Below are 18,528 nucleotides of genomic sequence, written 5' to 3' on the forward strand. Positions count from 1 at the left end.
TACACCAATGTGTCCTATAAATATTATCATTTACTTTATACTAGAGGCCTGGTTCACGGATTTGTGAACCTGTGGGGTCCCTTGGCCTGGTCTGTGGGGTTTGGGCAGAAACTGGCTCTCTGACATCCCCTGATGTGTCCCGGATTGCGAGAGGTTGCAGGCCAGGCAGAGAGACCACACTGGTGCACGATCGGGGCTGGGGAGGGACCTTGGGAGGACTCCAGGGCCTGTCCAGTCCTTCTCGCCCAGTCCCATTTGGCAGGACCCTAGCAGCAAGCTAACCTACCAGTTGGAGCATCTGCCCCCTGGTTGTCAGTGTGCGTCATAGCGACTGGTCGAACGGTCGGACACTTAGCATATTAGGCTTTTTTTATATAGGAGGATGTGCCTTGAAAGAGTCTGGGAAAGAACAAAGGTGAAGACTCTATATTTATATCTAGGAGAACATTCTTGCCAACAGTGTTCTGGATCCCAAAATTATCTTGTAGTATGGCAGAACTATTCATTTTGTGAAGAAATGGGACATATTCACAATTCTCCCAGCAAAGCAGTTGGGATGAAACATTTTTCTCCGTGGTAATTATTTCAGGGAGGAAAAATCCACACCTTGTGTTTTGGGCAGACTGTGTTGTCTAAACAGATTGGAAATTTGACTTTGCTGTAATCTTTGGGTTGTTTGTTAATAGAGATATCGGCTCCATTGTCCTCTTTTAGATTTTCTAGAACCCCAGGGAGCAGAGCCACACATTTTTGATGGTTTATCATAAGGTAGATGCATGAGATGCAAACTGATGTGGAAAAGTCAGTAAGCTCCTTCTTCATGGAAGAGCTTTGCACTGGAGTGACATTGGTGGCAAGTGGTAACATTAGAACCAGAGCTCAGGCATTCATAGAATCCCCTTGTCCTTGAAAGTGAACTAACAGTGGGAAAATGTTTGCAAGGGAAGGCTTAGGCTTGCTGCCCCTCGGGGAGAATGGAGAGTCACTTGTCATACTAAATAATTTTTACCTTTAAACAACTTGTCTGGCGTTCCTGGAAGATTTGAACATCTCTGAAGTTAATGAGGTTCCCACTGTGCCTGCAGGCTAACAGGAGAGACTTATTCTAGCATGTTCTGCCATGAATCTAGGCCTCAGCGAATTAGGAACTTGAAACTCTTGACTTCAACACTTCCTCCGCAAAACCAAGCAGACAATGCCAGATCTGTTTTCCTGTTTGAAGTTTTACCTCTTTCTCAGCCTTAATGAATGAGTGAGTTAAGAAACGGAAATCTTTCTGCCTGGGAGAGACTGAGACCTGCAGTCTTAGGGATGGAAAAAGGGCAGGATGGCCTCAGTCTTAGACATAGAAGAAGGGCAGGATGGTCGCAGTGTTAAGGATGGAAGAAGGTCAGGGTGGCTACAAGTTTAAGGATGGAAGAGGGGCAGGATGGCCTGGCTGAGTTTGTTATTTTGAAAGGCTATTTCCACTCATCCTTGGAAATGATGCCAGATTCCTACTGATTCCAATGGGGTTCTTGGCTGAGGAGGAAGCCGACTCATGGGCAATCAGAATGAAAGGGCCATCCAAAAATTGCTTAAAGCTTCTACCTGGAAGTACATGTCTCGTAAGAATGCCAGATGTGAATTCATCATCATTTGATCCTGGCTGATTCAGCCGCTTTGACTGATCAAGCAGGAGTTCCCCCTTTCCCTCTCTTCTCCACTTGTAACCTTCCACAGATGTCCCCTTGGCAATCCCTAGTGGGGGAGTCTATGCCCAGGTCACTAGCATCTGAGTAGCTGTCGTGCCAGCCGGGATTTCCAAACTAAATGTTCTCACCCTCAGAACTCCTAGAAGTGACCAGTCTAGACTTTTTGGTTGTTTAACACTGTCCCTCTAAATTCAGGCATATTTACTGGTCGGATGCCAGGAGTCAAAGGATTGAGGTGGCTAAACTTGATGGGAGGTACAGAAAGTGGCTGATTACCACCCAACTAGATCAACCAGCTGCAGTGGTTGTGAATCCCAAACTAGGGTAAGTACTTGAAGGAGCATTTATTTTATTTTATTTTTTATTTATTTATTTATTTTAAATATATTTTATTGATTTTCCAAAGAGAGGAAGGGAGAGAGATAGAGAGTTAGAAACATCGATGAGAGAGAAACATCGACCAGCCGCCCCCTGCACATCCCCCACTGGGAATGTGGCCGCAACCCAGGTACATGCCCTTGACTGGAATCGAACCTGGGACCCTTCAGTCCGCAGGCCGACGCTCTATCCACTGAGCCAAACCGGCTTCGGCTGAAGGAGCATTTAATGTTCTAGATATTTTCTACTTGGATTCTCAAAAAAAATTTACATGTATTTGATTATTTTTTCCTAATTGCACTAAAATTGTCTTTTGACTTTTTTGGAGTGACATCTATGACTATTTTCAAGAATTATAATATGCCCTAAAGATCATTTAGGACCAACCAGGCTTCAGATCTATGCTGTGTAAGGGGAAGGCCTCTGGCCACATATTTTCCAGACCCCAGTTAATCTAAATCCCACACATTCCTCAAAAGAATTTAAGGATGGATCTATACCTGATGATTGGTTTAGACTAGAGACTGCAAAGTGGTGGCTGGTAGGCTAATATGACCCATAAGCGTATTTGACTTACTGAGTTGCTCACATTTTTAAAGTTTTAAAAATCTGTATTTGGTACTTGAAAAATCAGAAGTGATAACAGTAGGTAGGTATGTCTTCCTTGATGTAGTGTTGCCTGGAATTTTTAGACAAGACCTTGTCTGCCTTCACTTCATGTGTATAACTACTCTGCTCTGTGCATTTATCTTACCTGCCTGGTCCTTTCTAGGGATTTGAAGTGGCACAATCCCTGGTCTACTCAATTCTTTCATAATTAAGCCTTAATTGGATGCAAAATAATGCCTTTTAAAAGAGTTCGATGGTAAGCTCCCTGAGGGTAGGAATCCTTGTTTGATCTCGGAGACATCACACACACAGAAGAGTGCCTCTCACACAGAGGCATTCACTAAATATTTTTTGAAGAAGGAACAGCTTTTTAAATGATGTATATATTTTAAAGGGTCTGGGTGTATATCATTGGGCAGGGCTGCCCAGTTTCTATTGAGAAGGTGCAGTTTTCAGGAAGGAGAGATCACAGGTGCCCTGGCTGCCCCTTTTCTCTCTGTCTTCTCAAGTAAAGTGTCAAAACAGCATTACTTAGCACTAGGGCTCTAAGAAAAACAGCTGGCTTTCCTGTGGGAAGTCCATGCTCCACTTCAGGGGAGGAGCCTCACTAGATGAAATGCTACAATGAGGAGACTTTCTGTTACAGGCTTATGTACTGGACGGACTGGGGCAAGGAACCGAAAATCGAGTCAGCCTGGATGGATGGGCAGCATCGGAGCATCCTGGTCCGCGAGGACCTCGGTTGGCCGACTGGTCTTTCTATTGATTATTTGAACAATGACCGAATCTACTGGAGCGACTTCAAGGAGAAAACGATTGAAACCATAAAATATGATGGGACTGATAGGAGAATTGTTGCCAGTGCAGGTTAGAAATTAGTTCGAATTTAATGTTCAATAATCAATTAATATCTTTCCAATCTCTTTGCCTATTTTCTCAGAAAGGAACTCCAATTTTAAGAAGTGGTTTATGTTAATTCTTAAATATCACTTTCCCCAGCTCTCAGCTGCTGATTTAAATGCAAATGAACTCCTTAGGAATGCTGTAATTAAGTTCTTTTTGTTCTTTTTACATAATTTTTAAAAAATGCTCTCAGCAGCAGATATTAAAATGATTGAGGTTCCAGTTGAGTTACCTTGAGAGAGGAGGTGGTCCTGTGGACCGGGGTAACCCATGTCTAACCACTTTTAGACACATTTGTTCTTATCGTGCTGGATTGTTCATTTTGCACAACTGAAAACACCTAGAAGGAGGCAAACATATTTTTTCTTATCCAGATTGTCGAACTGCAGGAATCCAGCACATACCAGGTTTTCCTGATAAACCGTGTCTTGTTTTCAAGGAAAAAAATTCACTGCCATACAAATTGTTTTCCAAAAGTAAAATAATATCAGCAACTTGAAAGTGAGCAAGTCCCCTACCATGGGGATTAGCCAGTGGGCACTCATCTAGTTTAATTTTCGTTATCTTGATCTCTCAGGAGAGCATATTTCTGCAGTTTTGTGTACAGAAAGTCTGCTTGACTGTTCTGGATTGTCAAGCATTGCATTAGTGATTAATTCACAGAGAATGAAGGCTGACACAGAGGTGGGGGTAGGGTCTCTTTTCAGTAACCTGTTTTTCTTTCTCCCTGTGGGTAAGCAGCAGTGGACCCTTACAGTCTTGACATCTTCGAAGGCCAGTTATACTGGGTATCGAAGGATAAGGGAGAAGTATGGACACAAGATAAATTTGGGCAAGACAAGAAAGAGAAAATGATGACTGTGAGCCCTTGGCTCACTCAAGTTCGAGTCCTTCATCAACACAGATACAATCAGTCAGGTAACCACTAACTTTGGAATATGATGTTCCTCATTCTTTCAAATTAATGGCTGTAGTGTTGGAAAATGGTCGTGGATTATAATAGGTTGATCTCTTGGTGCATGAAAGGCGTGTGTGTGTGTGTGTGTGCGTGTGTGTGTGTGTGTGTGTGTGTGTGTGGTTTTCATTGGAGGTTGGATGAAATTATGTATGCCACCAGCAGATATGAAGTAACAATATTTCAGTCCTCGCCATTTGGAGTTATGGTTATGTATTTCCAGGCCACAGCATCCAGCAGGCATCAGACCCCTGCTAACTACGAGTTGCGTTAACAAGTCACAGTGTGGGTTTCCTGGACATCATCAGTTTGACCCATTCCTTGCAACTAGGCTAGTCTTATCCTGGGCTGTGTGAGCCTTAGTCTGAGATTGTCCGGCAGGTGCACTTCCATCCCTCCCCCTTTTCCCTATTTTCTTAGTTCTGGTTCCTGCTTCATCAGGTTACCTGTGTTCTAATTCATTGTAAGATGAAAGGGAAGAGACATTTTTGAAGTGAGGAAAGGACATAGACCCTTAAATTCTAAATGTCAGATTCTTGTGTCACAGAAGGAAACTGAGGATAGGAGAGATTCAGTAACTCATAGGCCCAAGTTGCACAACCAACAGATGCATTTTAAACTTAGAAATGATTTTAAAATTCAATTCCATTGAACCCAGAGCTCAACGTCTTTCCGGTCAAGCTGTGATCAGTATACCTCGATCCAGGTTGAATTCTGTCATGGGGGGACCTTTGATAAGTTGCTTCCCTTCCCATCCCTGTATGCAAAACAAAGGTGGAGCCTGAGGTCCCCTTAAGTTCACTGTTCCTCTGAGACCCCGAATCAGATTTAACAAATTGGAACTCAGAGATAAACCTCCCAGGAGATGACACTGGTGGTACATGCCCTTTCTGAGGCTTCACTGCCTGTGTTGCTGATAGTGATCTCTGGTTCTCCAACCCTTTTCCAAAACACCCCAGCTCTCCTGTCCTAAGCGCTCCTGCAGCTCTCACACTGGACGGTTCTAAAGGCAGAGCAGTTACCTGGCGAGCCTCTGGCCCCTGTGGAAAAGGCTGCCCAGGAGTCAGGCAGAGGAGAATCTGGAGACTCTCCCTGAAGGAAAAGCATCACAGTCAGCTCAGGCTCTGGCCGCTTTGAAAGTGCCGAGTGCTGTTGTGTAAGCCAGAGGCCCAGCTCTAGCTGTGCCAGGTTAGATTTGCTCTGGACCCATAGTTCTCCTCGCTTAGCATGCGTCAGAATCATCTAGAAAGCGTGTTGAACATACTGCTGTGCCTCACTCACAGGAATTCTGATTTAATATGCCGGAGGTGGCCTAAGAAGTTTGCATTTCTAGTAAGTACCCAGCTGATGCTAAAGTTGCTGGTTCCAGGACCCCATTTGAGAATCCCTGCTCCAGGCCCTGCTCACAGTGTGGGCCATGGGCCAGTAGCATTGGTAGCCTGTGGGAGCTGGTTAGAAATGCAGGTTCTCAGGCCATGCCCAGCCCTTTAGAGTCAGATTCCCCAGGCGTTTTGTATTACATTAAAGTTTGAAAGCTCTGCTCTCGAGAGCTGAAGAAATGGTAATGGAATAGGTTCTGAGTTAGGCTTTTGGAATGTACCTTTTTATTTTATTTATCGCCATGCCTTGTCTATGGTTACATATTAGGTGACAGAGAATCAGGATCACAGAATATCAGTGTGAGAAGGAATTTAGAGATCATCTAATCATTTGATAAATCATAATATATGCTAAGATAGGATTTAGATGGCTCTGTAATTATGTGAGGGACTTTTTAACAGTGGTAATGGAGCCCTATCCCAGAACAATGTAAATATAAATTTCTGTGACTGGGCAACCATCCTTGTGAATAGCTCCCATCTGATTCTGATAATCACAGCTCAAAATCCCCTTGTCTTACAAATAAGGAAACTGAAGCCCAGAAGGAAGTTCTCCTTGGATGGTGAGGGTGGAAGTCACATCTAGTATATGCTTTGGATGGACCACACATTCTGCTACTCAAATGTGGGCAATGATAAATCTTGCTGCTGTAATAATGGAGTCTCAGCGGTTTTTTGAACTATCTCAAATTGCTTAGCACTGATTAGTTTTCGAGTGATCAGGCACCTATCTGTCAAACCTGCCAGGGCAAAGAGGAGATAGTGATGCCACTAGAAAATGTGAGTGGTGCAGAAGTAGGGTGGAGGGCACAGGGAGGGACTGTGTCACTTTGGTGGGGTGGCAGGGGCTGGCAGTGTAAATGAGGGTGAATAGGCAGGTGGCACATGGCCTAGAGGTGTTGGGATGTCAACTGTTAGGGCCACAACTCGGTCGATGGGCATATCCTTGGTTGGGTTAATCATTTCCTCCTTTGAACCTAACCGTTGTTCTCATCTGCTTTTCAGTGCCCAACCGCTGTAAAGATGTCTGCAGCCATCTCTGCCTCCTGAGACCCGCAGGATACAGCTGTGCCTGTCCCCAAGGCGCCTCCTTTTTGGAGGGGAGCATGACTGAGTGTGATGCAGGTAGGGGCACTGCCTGGACAGCCTCAGGGGCCTGGGAGAGCTGTTCTGCCTTCTTTAGGAGATTCCCTATTCGTGCTTCAACTCTTTCAGGAGCCCGAAGAATCCTGTGTACTAGGTCCATTGCACAATGGAGCGGTGATGGCTAGGAGGAGGGACGAGAGATGGAGGAACTGTGCTCCGATGATTTCTGAGAATTATTTGCTAAGAACTTCAGAGATAGGTTCAGTGCCCATACATCTATAGTTGTGTTGTTTTGCAAAGACATTTTGAAAATGGAATTTTCTATACGGCCTTCTTTCCCTTCCCACCCCACCCTGGATGACTACACCCCTGAATCCATTCAGCCTTACCTGGGTTCCTTTAGGTGGAGGACCAGGTTCCTGAAGTGGGGGCTGGGGGCTTATAGAGGGGAGGGCTGTTTTCCTCACTTGCTCATTTCAAAGTTTTGACAATCACAAAGGACCACATTATAAAATATACCTGTGCTTTTGGGAGATGGAGGCCAGAGTAGGAAATGCTATGGGTAATCTATGCATGGCAAGACATTTTTTCAATGATTCTTAAGTTAAGGAGCTAATAAGCGATGGGGAATAACTAGTGTCTATAACTAGTATCCAGTACTTGATAAGTTCTTTTTTTTTTTTTTTTTATTTTATTTATTTATTTTTTTTAATATTTTTTTATTTTTCGCTTAAAGTATTACGGGATGAAGAGGATTAAGGCACTTACCTTGTGACTCTTCCCAACCAGGCTGAAATGTTGGCAGGTTTATAGAATGAACTCAGGGTAAAGAAACTGCTTCCCTCTGCCTCCCTTCCCCTATCCCAGTGCTACTGGGGAAATATTGGCAAGACTACACTATTTTGCAATGTTTTGAGACTTATTCTATGCTGTAGATGGGTGTTCTGACATTTATTACAACCTCACATTGAAGGAGCGATGTCTAGGTTGTCACTTCATCTACTACTTTGCTCATTTACATGTAATTGCCAAGTGGATTATATTAAGATTCTCATTTAAAAGAACTTGAACCAAAGGTAGCACATTAGTGATGGTAGTCATTTGTATGTGGTCTTGGTTTGGTATATTAATCAATTTATTTGATAAATATTTACTGAGTGCCTACTATGTGCTAAGCACTGTTCTAAGGGTTGGAGATAGTGAACAAAACAGACACATTCCCTGCTTTTGTTAAGCTTATATCCTAACAGGACAATAAATAGAGAACCCCATAAATATATGATGTCAGGTGGTGAAAGGAGAAAACTAAAGCAGGGTAAGAGGGGTGAGGGTGGGGTGGGAATGGGATAGAGAGTTCCAGAAGGCCTCTCTGATAAGGAGTCCTTTGAGTAGAGACTCAAATTGAGGAACTGTGCCAGAAGGGTATTTGAATAAACACATAGTACTTATTGAGTATCTTCTAAGTGTTACACATGGACACACCAATGACCCATCAGGCACATCCAGGGAGTACTTAGGTGCAGGGACCCAGAGCAAGGGCAGTTTTGGAAGACTTAAAAAATGAGGTCTCTAACCAGCTGTCTGTCAAGCATCTCCATGTCTGTTTATTGGTTAATGGCTTGCTGACACTTTGGAGCCTTAATTGAAGTTGGGGGTGTAATTGAACTCTTGATCTTAATGGGGTTCACAGAAGAGAATTATGAACAACTCAAATGAGAAGGGAATTCCTAAGAGACTTTTTTTTTAACCATAGTTTCTTTGAACTATTAATGTATGTGCTGGGGTCTAATTGTTTTTGAGTGAAATTATATAAATTGTCTCCTTTTCCCACCAAATGTATGTTACTCTCCAAGACCTTATTATTGATAAGGAAATTCATCTGACTGAAGGGGAAGGGAAGGTTTTGATAGGGAGAGTAATTAGACGCCCTGCCCCCAACCACCCTACCCCCACCCTAGGCTGGAAGCAGGATTGCCTGGTGTGGGTGCTGTGCTGAGTATGGCCGACACTAACACGTGCATGGCTTTCCCTTTCTGCAGCTGTGGACAATCCTATCACCATGCCGCCCCCATGCAGGTGCATGCACGGAGGAAATTGCTATTTTGATGAGAATGACCTCCCCAAATGCAAGTAAGTCTGAATGTTGAGGGCTGAGCTATAGGATTTGCTTTTGGGGTAATTCTAGACCTTAAAGAAAAACAAGAATAGGAACCTTGCCAGTTTACTAATTATCCCATCTTAACCAGCTTGCCCTCCCTTGGGGAATCCACAGAGAACTAAGGCAGTGCTTCTCGAACTGTACAGCACCTAAGGACCACCTGGGGTCTGGACTGAGTGCCCCATCTATCTTATTCACAGAGATTCCACATTTCTAACAAGCTCCCAGGAGGTGCCACAGCATTGTGGGCCACCCTTGGGGGGAGAAAGGAGTTAGAGAAATGACAACTACCACATTTTCCTACTCATCTGGTCTTGTCAATTACAACTGGATTATGGGAGAGGGGCAGCTCAGCAGAGCTGCTTTAAGACCAGGCATACATGAGCAGCAGAGACTGCGCTCAAGACTCGGGAAGGAGAGAATTGTTGAGAAAGCTCTAACACAGAACAACATAAATGGAGGTCTTTAAAAGTAATGAAATCACATCAAAGGAAAGGACACAATAATGGTTTCCATTTTTACTCCTTAAGGAAAAGGCCGATGGATTAGAGAAGACGCCAATAGGTTTATTTGATGAGATTGACCTTGTAGATGCCACAGCTATTTCATTGAAAGTGAATTTCCAAAGTCAGATTACTGTTCATTCTGCTCTTCCACTCTTGGCAGAATAAATGGAAGTCATGCGGGATATATTGGTCAACATATAATTTACTCAGTCAAACTTCTCTCTACCTCAAGATGTGCTCATAAAATTGCAGTAGACGCCTAAGAAGGCAACATCTTGTGAACAATTCTTCTTTTCCTTTCAGGTGTCCCAGTGGCTACATGGGAAATTACTGTGAAATAGGGCTTTCGAAAGGCATTTCTCCAGGAACAAGTAAGTTTGAAGAATATGAGCTATCTGGAAATACTTCGCAGTGCCTAAATTGAGTGCTATTTATATTCTGTGTGACCCAGTCTTTGAAGAATGGATGGTGCTACTCCCCAGCTTCTACAGCTAAGACTGGCTCTTCTCCTTCCCATGTTAATGTGTTCGCTTCTTCTCCCCTCCTCGATGGCAGCAATGGCCGTGCTGTTGACAGTCATCCTGATCATCATCATTGGAGCTCTGGCAGCGTTAGGATTTTTCCACTACAGGAAGACTGGCTCCCTTCTGCCCTCTCTGCCCAAGTTGCCAAGGTCAGTTCCATTATGTGGAGCATTTATTTTAGAAGCCTGTGTGATGGGACCACGCGAAAACAACGAATTTAGTTGTGTGTTATTTTTTTTAAAGTTAAAAAAAGCACAATGCATAGCTCACCTGTTCTGCAGAAACCAAAAGGAGTCACTTCAAATCACAACTTCTTAATCAAGTGCTTCAAAGAAACCTGAAGGCAAATCACATTTTCTAGTCCACGTGGTTGTGCCTGCTGGTGGGCATTCAGGTTAGGCGGAGAGCAGTCGGCTGTGTGACGGGCGAGGCTGGCCCTCTGTTAGATCTCAGGCTTTGCCACTTCCAGGGGGCCAAGGGGATGCACTAGAGTGGGAACCCTGCACTGTCTTCCTTTTAGTAAGACTTAGCAATATGGAGGAAAGGGTACTCTTGCAAAAGGCTGTTAAAAAAAAACAATAACACTGTTTCGATGGCTTCTTTTCTCAGCTTAAGCAGTCTGGTCAAATCCTCTGAAACTGGGAATGGGGTGACCTTCAGATCAGGGGCCGATGTTAACATGGATATTGGAGTGTCTGGTTTTGGCCCTGAGTCTGCCATTGACAGAGCAATGGTGATGGTGAGTGTGGTTTCAAAATGACTATGTGAAAGTTCTCATTTTTACTGTTTTACAAAAGAAGCACTTTTTTAAAAAAAATAAAGAATAAAATTAAGCTAGAAAAGAAAGCAAAATTGTATGCCTCTCAGAATAAACTCTTCACTATACGTACAAGCTAGGAAACATTAGGTTTGCAGACAGAAATGTGCCGAAAAATGGTAATAAAGTTGAAACTTTTTTTGCTCTGTGCCACTCTGTTGAATTGGAATCCTAAGCAGTCTTAATTAAGTTTAATTAGAATCTTAAACAGATTTTTGGGAGAGGAGGGGAAAGAGAGCATGATATTCTCTTCTTATTTGATGATCTTTGTATTTTTAAAGGAAGGAATAAGGAACTGTATGTTCCCTGGCATTTATTTTCCCACCAATGTATAGTGATGGAATAAACAGTGATTTTAGAGTCAGCGGTTGGTTGCGATAACAACTCTGCTGCCTTCTAAATATGTATTAATAGGCATGGAGCTTGACCTCTCTGTACAATGGGTACAATGATACCTGCCTCCATCTGTAAAATGCCTCCTGTGAGGACCAAAGGGATATTTCATGAGTGGCTAGTACAGGTTGATCAGTATAGGGAAAGCAATTTCAGCATTCTGCCTTTCCTCCAAGCTTTCATTTTTGCCTCTGCCTAAAAGCACAAAATTATCTCTTCTTTCCTCCTCCCTCTTCTCTACTTTGCTCTTTTTCCACCATCTACCCTTTTCTCTGTTGTTCAAACCCAACCCCCAAGTATTAAGGTGCCTAGACATAGGAAGAGTGTTTCCATTTTCTTGAGCTGACTGGTTAGTCTATTATGTTACTTTACATCAGCAATTTTCATCCCGTGTGCCGCAAGAATTTTTGAAACATGCCATGCTTAATAATTTAGTCAGGGGCACTGACCTCTTTTCCCTTAGTTGGTCAAATAAAAAAAAATGACAACAGCAACACAACAATAGCCATTTGATGTGAATGAATCAAAATTATATCTATTTTTTTGGTCAGATCAGCAAAAATATCTCTTTTTCGGTGTGCTGCAGAATTTTAGTAATTCGTTTTTGTGTGCCATGAGATGAAACAGGTTGAAAATCGCTGCTTTACATAGTGGTTTGCTGGGTGCAGGTCTTGTCTGCTGGGGGTTATTTATTTACGTATTTTTGCCATTTTGGGGAAAATTTGACATAGCACCTAGCATGCCTCTAGGCACGAGGAGAACACCTTCCTGTATGTGTGAATCAGGTCAGTATGGCATAACCTTTTTTCCTTTAACAGAGTGACCACTTTACCATGGAGATGGGGAAGCAGCCCATAGTCTTTGAAAACCCAATGTATGCAACCCAGGACAGTGCTGTCAAAGAGGCTCCGCAAGCCCAGGTGAGCCGTCACACGGGCCTTTCTTTCAGGTGCTACGACTGCTGGACCTTGTTCTTTTGAGTAATGAATGCCCCTCAAATGGAAGGAAGCATGTGGTCCAATCCTCAGCTTCACTATCTGCAGTAACAAGACTGACCCAAGGACATGAGACCTGAATACAACCAGAATCCTGTTCTGTCGTACAGTTGTTGATATTTGGCAACCATTCTGGGGGTGCTGACCAAGAACCTTTTCATTTTGAAAAAAAAATGTTTTTATTGATTTTTAGAGAGAGGAAGGGAGAGGGAGAGAGAGATAGAAACATTGATGAGAGAAACATTCATTGGCTGCCTCCTGTACACTGGAGATTGAGCTCAAAACCCGGGCATGTGCCCTGACCCAGAATCGAACCAGCAATCTCTTGGTGCATGGGACAACGCCCAACCAACTGAGCCACACCGGCCTGGCGAGACCCTTTTTATTCTGAGTGGACAAAGCAAGAGGATTCACTCTGAATCCGTTCAGAGGCTTGGTAAACACAGCGCCTGACTCACGAGGCTCCCTATAAATATTAGAGAAATGAATGAGTGAATGATTGACAGGTCATCATGCAGAGATTTGGGCTGTGCTCTCTGGGTTCTTACTGGTATCACAAATGTGTGATTTGAGGTGATCTCCCTATGCTTGCCTTTCTCATACTTTTCTGAAAAGTAAAAACATCTCCAAAGAGGCAGATACTGACATTTCTTCGATGAAGCCCCACTGCTCACTTATCTTGCAGAGGAGCAGGGAGTGAGACAGTGTACGCATGAAGGGAAAAACTTTTCATTAGGTCAGTAGCCCCAACACCACTTCCAGTGCCTGTCCGAGGTTAGCCTGCGCTTCCTTTGTCAAAACCACGGTGGCCTCAGTGAAATACAGTTTTAGTGTTAACACCTAACCTTCTTTTGTAATCACAAGATAATGGTACATTTTAACACAAGATAGGAATGTTAATTTTATGAATAGCTTTCTTAAGATCAGAAATGTTTGAATCTTGAAAGCATTTCACCTAATCCTCTGGTAGCCAGGTAGCAAAACTTTGGTTGCATGGTAAGATCAATATGATATTTAATTTGGCATTTTCACTTGAAATAAAATGAGGCTATGTTTACAAACACATACCCAAGTTCAAGAAGAAATGAAGGGGGTGAATGCAAAAATATATGAAAAGGAGGGAATTTCTATCCTGTAATTTATTGATTATATATATCCATGGTAGTTTGGGCTTAAGAGGGAATGTCTGGAGGAATATTACTAGTAATTCCATTATACCTCATTTAAAAAATGCAACCCCTGGTAGTTACAGAATAGTCACAGAGATGTAAATTACAGCATAGGGAATATCGTCAATAGTACCATAATAACTATGTGTGGGGCCAGGTGGGTACTTGAAACATTGGGAGGACCACTCTATAAAGTACATGATTTTTTAAACCACTATGCCACACATCTGAAACTAATACAGAATAATATTGAATGTAAACTGTAATAAAAAATATAAAAATTGAAGCTCTGTTAAACAGTCTGCTGAAATTGTTAATTTTATTCTAAATATCCAAAGATAAGATTCTTAGTTTACCAATGAGTTTGGTAATAATTCATGCTGTTCTCCCAGAATTTTGGCTGCCAATGTACAACCAGAGTATCTTTTACCCAAAACTATGGTCCACAGCGGGAAGAAGGGGGCATGGAGAAAATAATAGAAATTGTTGTTACTATGCGAGAGTGTGACCAGTGGTGGATGTATTTGCCTCCCAGGATTAAGGCATGAGATAGATGGCTTAGTGGCTGGTGCTCCTGACTTTGGGGAGATGGGAGGGGTATTTATTCCTGGGCTCCAAGGTCAGCCTCCTGTAATAAAATTGGTGCCTGACCATGTCTGTGGGCAAAACAGAACCAAGGACTTGATAAGAAACTTTACAGCAAAGATTCTTTCAAAACTGGATAATGGCCTCTAATGTTTACACAGGTGACTGCATCGGAAAATGTGGAGAACAAGAACTATGAATGTCCCATAAATCTTTCTGAGATAGCTCCAGACACAAAGCCAACTTCTCCAAGTGCTGAAGGAACTCAGGTAATGGGCTAACCTCTGAAATGACATGGGATTTGGAGAGGACTTTGGAATTGCTGGATTTTTTTATCCTAGGCAAACTAGGGAGACCCCAATAGGCTCATAGAGCCCAAGATGTGTAGGCAGTTAATAAAGATAATTTTTGAGAAATTATAAGTTAACATTTTTCCACCAAATAAATCTACATTCTAACACTGAGATGGGAATGATGTTCTTTGTGACATGGGAGATCACACAGAAGAGAAGGGCAACTGGGTCCAGCATCTTCAGACCAGAGGCATTTAATTTGAGAGAATGACTGAATATTAATAAAGAGCTCCCTGGGTCAAGGATACATACAGAGAGAAGACCCTTTCCTTTCCTGAGTAATGCAGTTTTTCTAAGTGTACATATTCCCTTAATACTGTATGTTGTTCTTAGTTCTACTATTGTCACCTATGTTCACCACTAGATGGCACTAATTTATACCCTCTTCATCTATCCGTCCACTGTCCAACCATTATTGCCCTCATTGTGCCAGACACAGTGTTTAATACTGGAGATTAAAAGAAAAAACTAACCACTATATAGAGCTTCCCTACCATTCCTATAGTCCCTTGAAATTTTTAGATTATTTGGTCTACAGAAAGAAATTCAATAAATAAATTTATGTAAAACTTGAAAAAATGTTTTTATTGATTTCAGAGAGGAAGGGAGAGGGATAAAGAGATAGAAACATCAATGATGAGAGAGAATCATTGATTGACTGCCTCCTGCACACCCCCTACTGGGGATAGAGCCCATTCCCTGGCATGTGTCCTTGACTGGATTCGAACCTGGGACCCTTCTGTCCACAGGCTGATGCTGTATTCACTGAGTCAAACTAGCCAGGGCTTTATGTAAAACTTTGTATCACTAGTTTTCGTGGACACATAAGAAGGTATCTGAGATCTAGCTGTTTGATTCTGGGCAAACTTTTTTACCTCTGAGCACTAGAGTCCTTAATGTTTCCCCTTGAGGGCACTATTGACAAATTGGTTGGGATGATTCTTTGTGGTATGAAACTATTCTATGCATTTCGGGGCATTTTAGAATTCCTGGCCCCTGTCCACTAAGTATCAACAAGTGTCCCACAATGCACTGTGATGCCAGGCTAAAAACAATAGGATTTGAATGTCTCAGTTCTAAGGTTCTAAGCTGAAAACAATAGGATCTGGGATGTCTCAGTTCTAAGGTTCTATGTCCTCTTCTGTGAAGTAATACAAAGAATCACAAGTCTAAGGGTAGTTAGAAATTTTATCACTTTATATAATACTTATTTCTCAGTACCTCAAACTTTTGTTCTGCTTGTTCAGGTCAAAATAAAAGTAGAAAAGGCACTTGGTTAGGATCACCCTAGGTTGACATTAATGTACCAAAGAGGCCACAAATTTATCTTTCATCAGTAAATCTGCTCAAGTGACTCAAAGAACATGAACTATAACTAAGCTCTGTCATTTTCTAAAAGTCGTGTTGACCTGCATTGGATTTCCAAAGGAGATAAAAATTAAAATCATGCCCTAACTGGTTTTGCTCAGTGGATAGAGCATCGGCCTGTGGACTGAAAGTTCCCAGGTTCGATTCTGGTCAAGGGCATGTACCTTGGTTGTGGGCACATCCCCAGTGCAGGGGGTGGAGGGTGCATATCCCCAGTGGGTGGGGGGGATGTTTCTCTCTCATTGATGTTTCTATCTCTCTCCTTCCTCTCTGTAAAAAAATCGTAATAAAATATATATTTTAAAAAATGAAAATCACCACCATTTCTTTGGTTAGTAATTGCTTAATTCTAGGCAGCCATTCCATACTAAAGCAATAACTTTTAAGAGTTTGGGCCTTGCCCATTTAAGTGTAAGTTTCCAGAGGGTGGGCTCTGACACGAATGCCTTCATCCTCCCCTTGGTGGTGGCCATGTGTAACATAGGTCCACACTTAAATGTGGGTTGAAGGGAATGGTCTCTTCTACTTCTCCTATAGTCAGGCGCTCCCCCCTCTGCATATTGGTCCCCTGTTTTCACAGAGCAAGAGGCACCCCATAAAACATGAGATACCTTAGCTACCTGAGAGACTGTTCCCTGTCTACCCTTCCCTGTCCACTTTCATCAGGCAGCCAGACCTGTGCCAGCATTGCCACCACCAGCAACTTTTCAGCAAGACAGGGACCGCTCATCATACCCTAGGATGATTTCTCTTGGGATTCTTTTGTTTATGGGCTCTGAGTCCTATAGTCTTTGCCTACTCTTCTACCTACAATTCAGTTACATAATCTTGCTGTGACTCCATGTTGTCATCTGTAAAATAAAGATAATAAAGAGCACCTGGCTCACAGAATTATTGGGAAGATTCAACAGAAAGTCCCTGACACGTAGCAAGCTCTCAGTAAATGTTAGTTGTGTGTTGTTATCCCTGTTATTACTATAACTAGAGGCGCGGTGCATGACATTCGTGCACTGGGGGTAGGGGGGTGCCCAGCCTGCGGCCTTTCACAGTTCAGGAGCCCTCAGGGGATGTCGCTGCCACAGAGGCGGGAGAGGCTCCCACCATCGCCGCTGCACTAGCCAGCTGCGAGCTGTCAGCCTGGCTTCTGGCTGAGCGGCGCTCCCCCCTGTGGGAGTGCACTGACACCAGGGGGCAGCTCCTGAATTGAGCGTCTGCCCCCTGGTGGTCAGTGCACACTACAGCGACCAGTCATTCCACCATTCAGTCTATTTGCATATTACCCTTTTATTATATAGGATTACAGAAGGAAATGATGAGGGAAGAAGGGATATGTTTGAGTTGACCAGGGATCAAGATATTTTATGAAATGAGTTACAATATGACCTTTCCTTTAAAATTTCAGCAGCCCCAGAAGAAACCTCTTCCCTATCTCTATCAAAGCTTCTAAATATTATAGACACACATTCTATGAACTATAAAGTTCAAACCAAGGAAGTGTTTTAAAATTATTCAATGAAAAGAGCCCAAAGAGTTTCAGTTACTGTTCAGGGACCACTGGAAGAGGAATTGAACAGTTCACCACATGGGCCAGGTCACATGGTCCTAGCTCCCAAATTGCCTTTTGCTTCAGTAAGAAGAAATGTTAAAACCCAGATGGGGGTGGAGGTGGGGAGGGTGGAGGAAACCCATAAAAAAATTACTGAAGGTTTTCTGATTCCTCTTTTTCATTTAGGCAACAAAGTGGAATATCTTCAAACGAAAACTGAAACTAACTACCAACTTTGAAAATCCAATCTATGCAGAGGTAATTTTTTTAAGAATTTTTCTTAGCACAGGTGTTCCTTCTTAGCAATAATCACTTGCTTGGCTGAATTGGACATACAATCAGAATATTCTGAGCAAACTGGCAAAGATCCATCTTCTTTACACAAAACTGTTTCCGGTCAGGTTGGGGGAGTAAGTGGCTAATTCGTGTTTCCTTGTGGTCTCAGATGGAGAACGAGAAAAAGGAAAGTGCTGCTGGGACTCCACCTCCGTCCCCTTCGCCCCCTGCGAAAGTGCCTGCAAAACGAGCCCCAGCTCCTGCCTATACCGCCACAGAAGACACTTTTAAAGACACAGCAACCCTTGTTAAAGAAGACTCCGAGATGTAGCTGTGCTACAGTTATTTAGGGAATAATTAGAAACACACTTTTGCACATATATTTTTTACAAACAGATAAAAAATGTTAACATTCAGTACTTTATTAAAAAATATATTTTTTCCCTGTTCACCTGTAGTTGGAAATGTCTGTGGAAACTATGCCTTGTGTGTCTTTTTTTTTTTTTTTTTACTTAATGCCATCTCATATTTTTACAAATAATTATCACCATGTACTATATGTATATCTTTGCACTGAAGCTCTATCTAAAGGTAATGCTATAAATATATTGTACATTTGTAAATTTGGGAAAGGTGATCACAACAGTAAATTTGCTAAGGAAACTACCTGCTGAATTGGTCGGCGGTCATCCCAGAAAATGACCCAATGAGGAGAGGGATGGACTTGAGGGCCTTAGCCATGTCTGAGAAGAGGCTCCGCTCGGACTCCCTGTAGAATTGCCCAGGAAGGGAATCCAGGCCCCACCACTAGGTCCATTTTTACACATCAGCACC

The 18,528-nt window shown here is 42.7% G+C and overlaps 1 protein-coding gene across 1 annotated transcript in view; it reads left to right on the forward strand.

Moving 5' to 3' along the window:
- LRP2 (LDL receptor related protein 2) overlaps positions 1-18,025 on the forward strand; it is a 194,145-nt gene extending 176,120 nt beyond the window's left edge. Inside the window, 12 exon segments of the mRNA XM_023743536.1 lie at positions 1,890-2,018; positions 3,328-3,548; positions 4,326-4,502; positions 6,924-7,043; positions 9,044-9,134; positions 9,972-10,039; positions 10,224-10,341; positions 10,802-10,931; positions 12,221-12,322; positions 14,313-14,420; positions 17,605-17,676; positions 17,864-18,025. Of these exon segments, the coding sequence (XP_023599304.1) occupies positions 1,890-2,018; positions 3,328-3,548; positions 4,326-4,502; positions 6,924-7,043; positions 9,044-9,134; positions 9,972-10,039; positions 10,224-10,341; positions 10,802-10,931; positions 12,221-12,322; positions 14,313-14,420; positions 17,605-17,676; positions 17,864-18,025 (1,498 nt within the window).
- The last annotated feature ends 503 nt before the right edge of the window (positions 18,026-18,528 follow it).

Source organism: Myotis lucifugus, unplaced genomic scaffold, assembly GCF_000147115.1.
Source record: "Myotis lucifugus unplaced genomic scaffold, Myoluc2.0 scaffold_5, whole genome shotgun sequence".
Classification (NCBI taxonomy): domain Eukaryota; kingdom Metazoa; phylum Chordata; class Mammalia; order Chiroptera; family Vespertilionidae; genus Myotis; species Myotis lucifugus.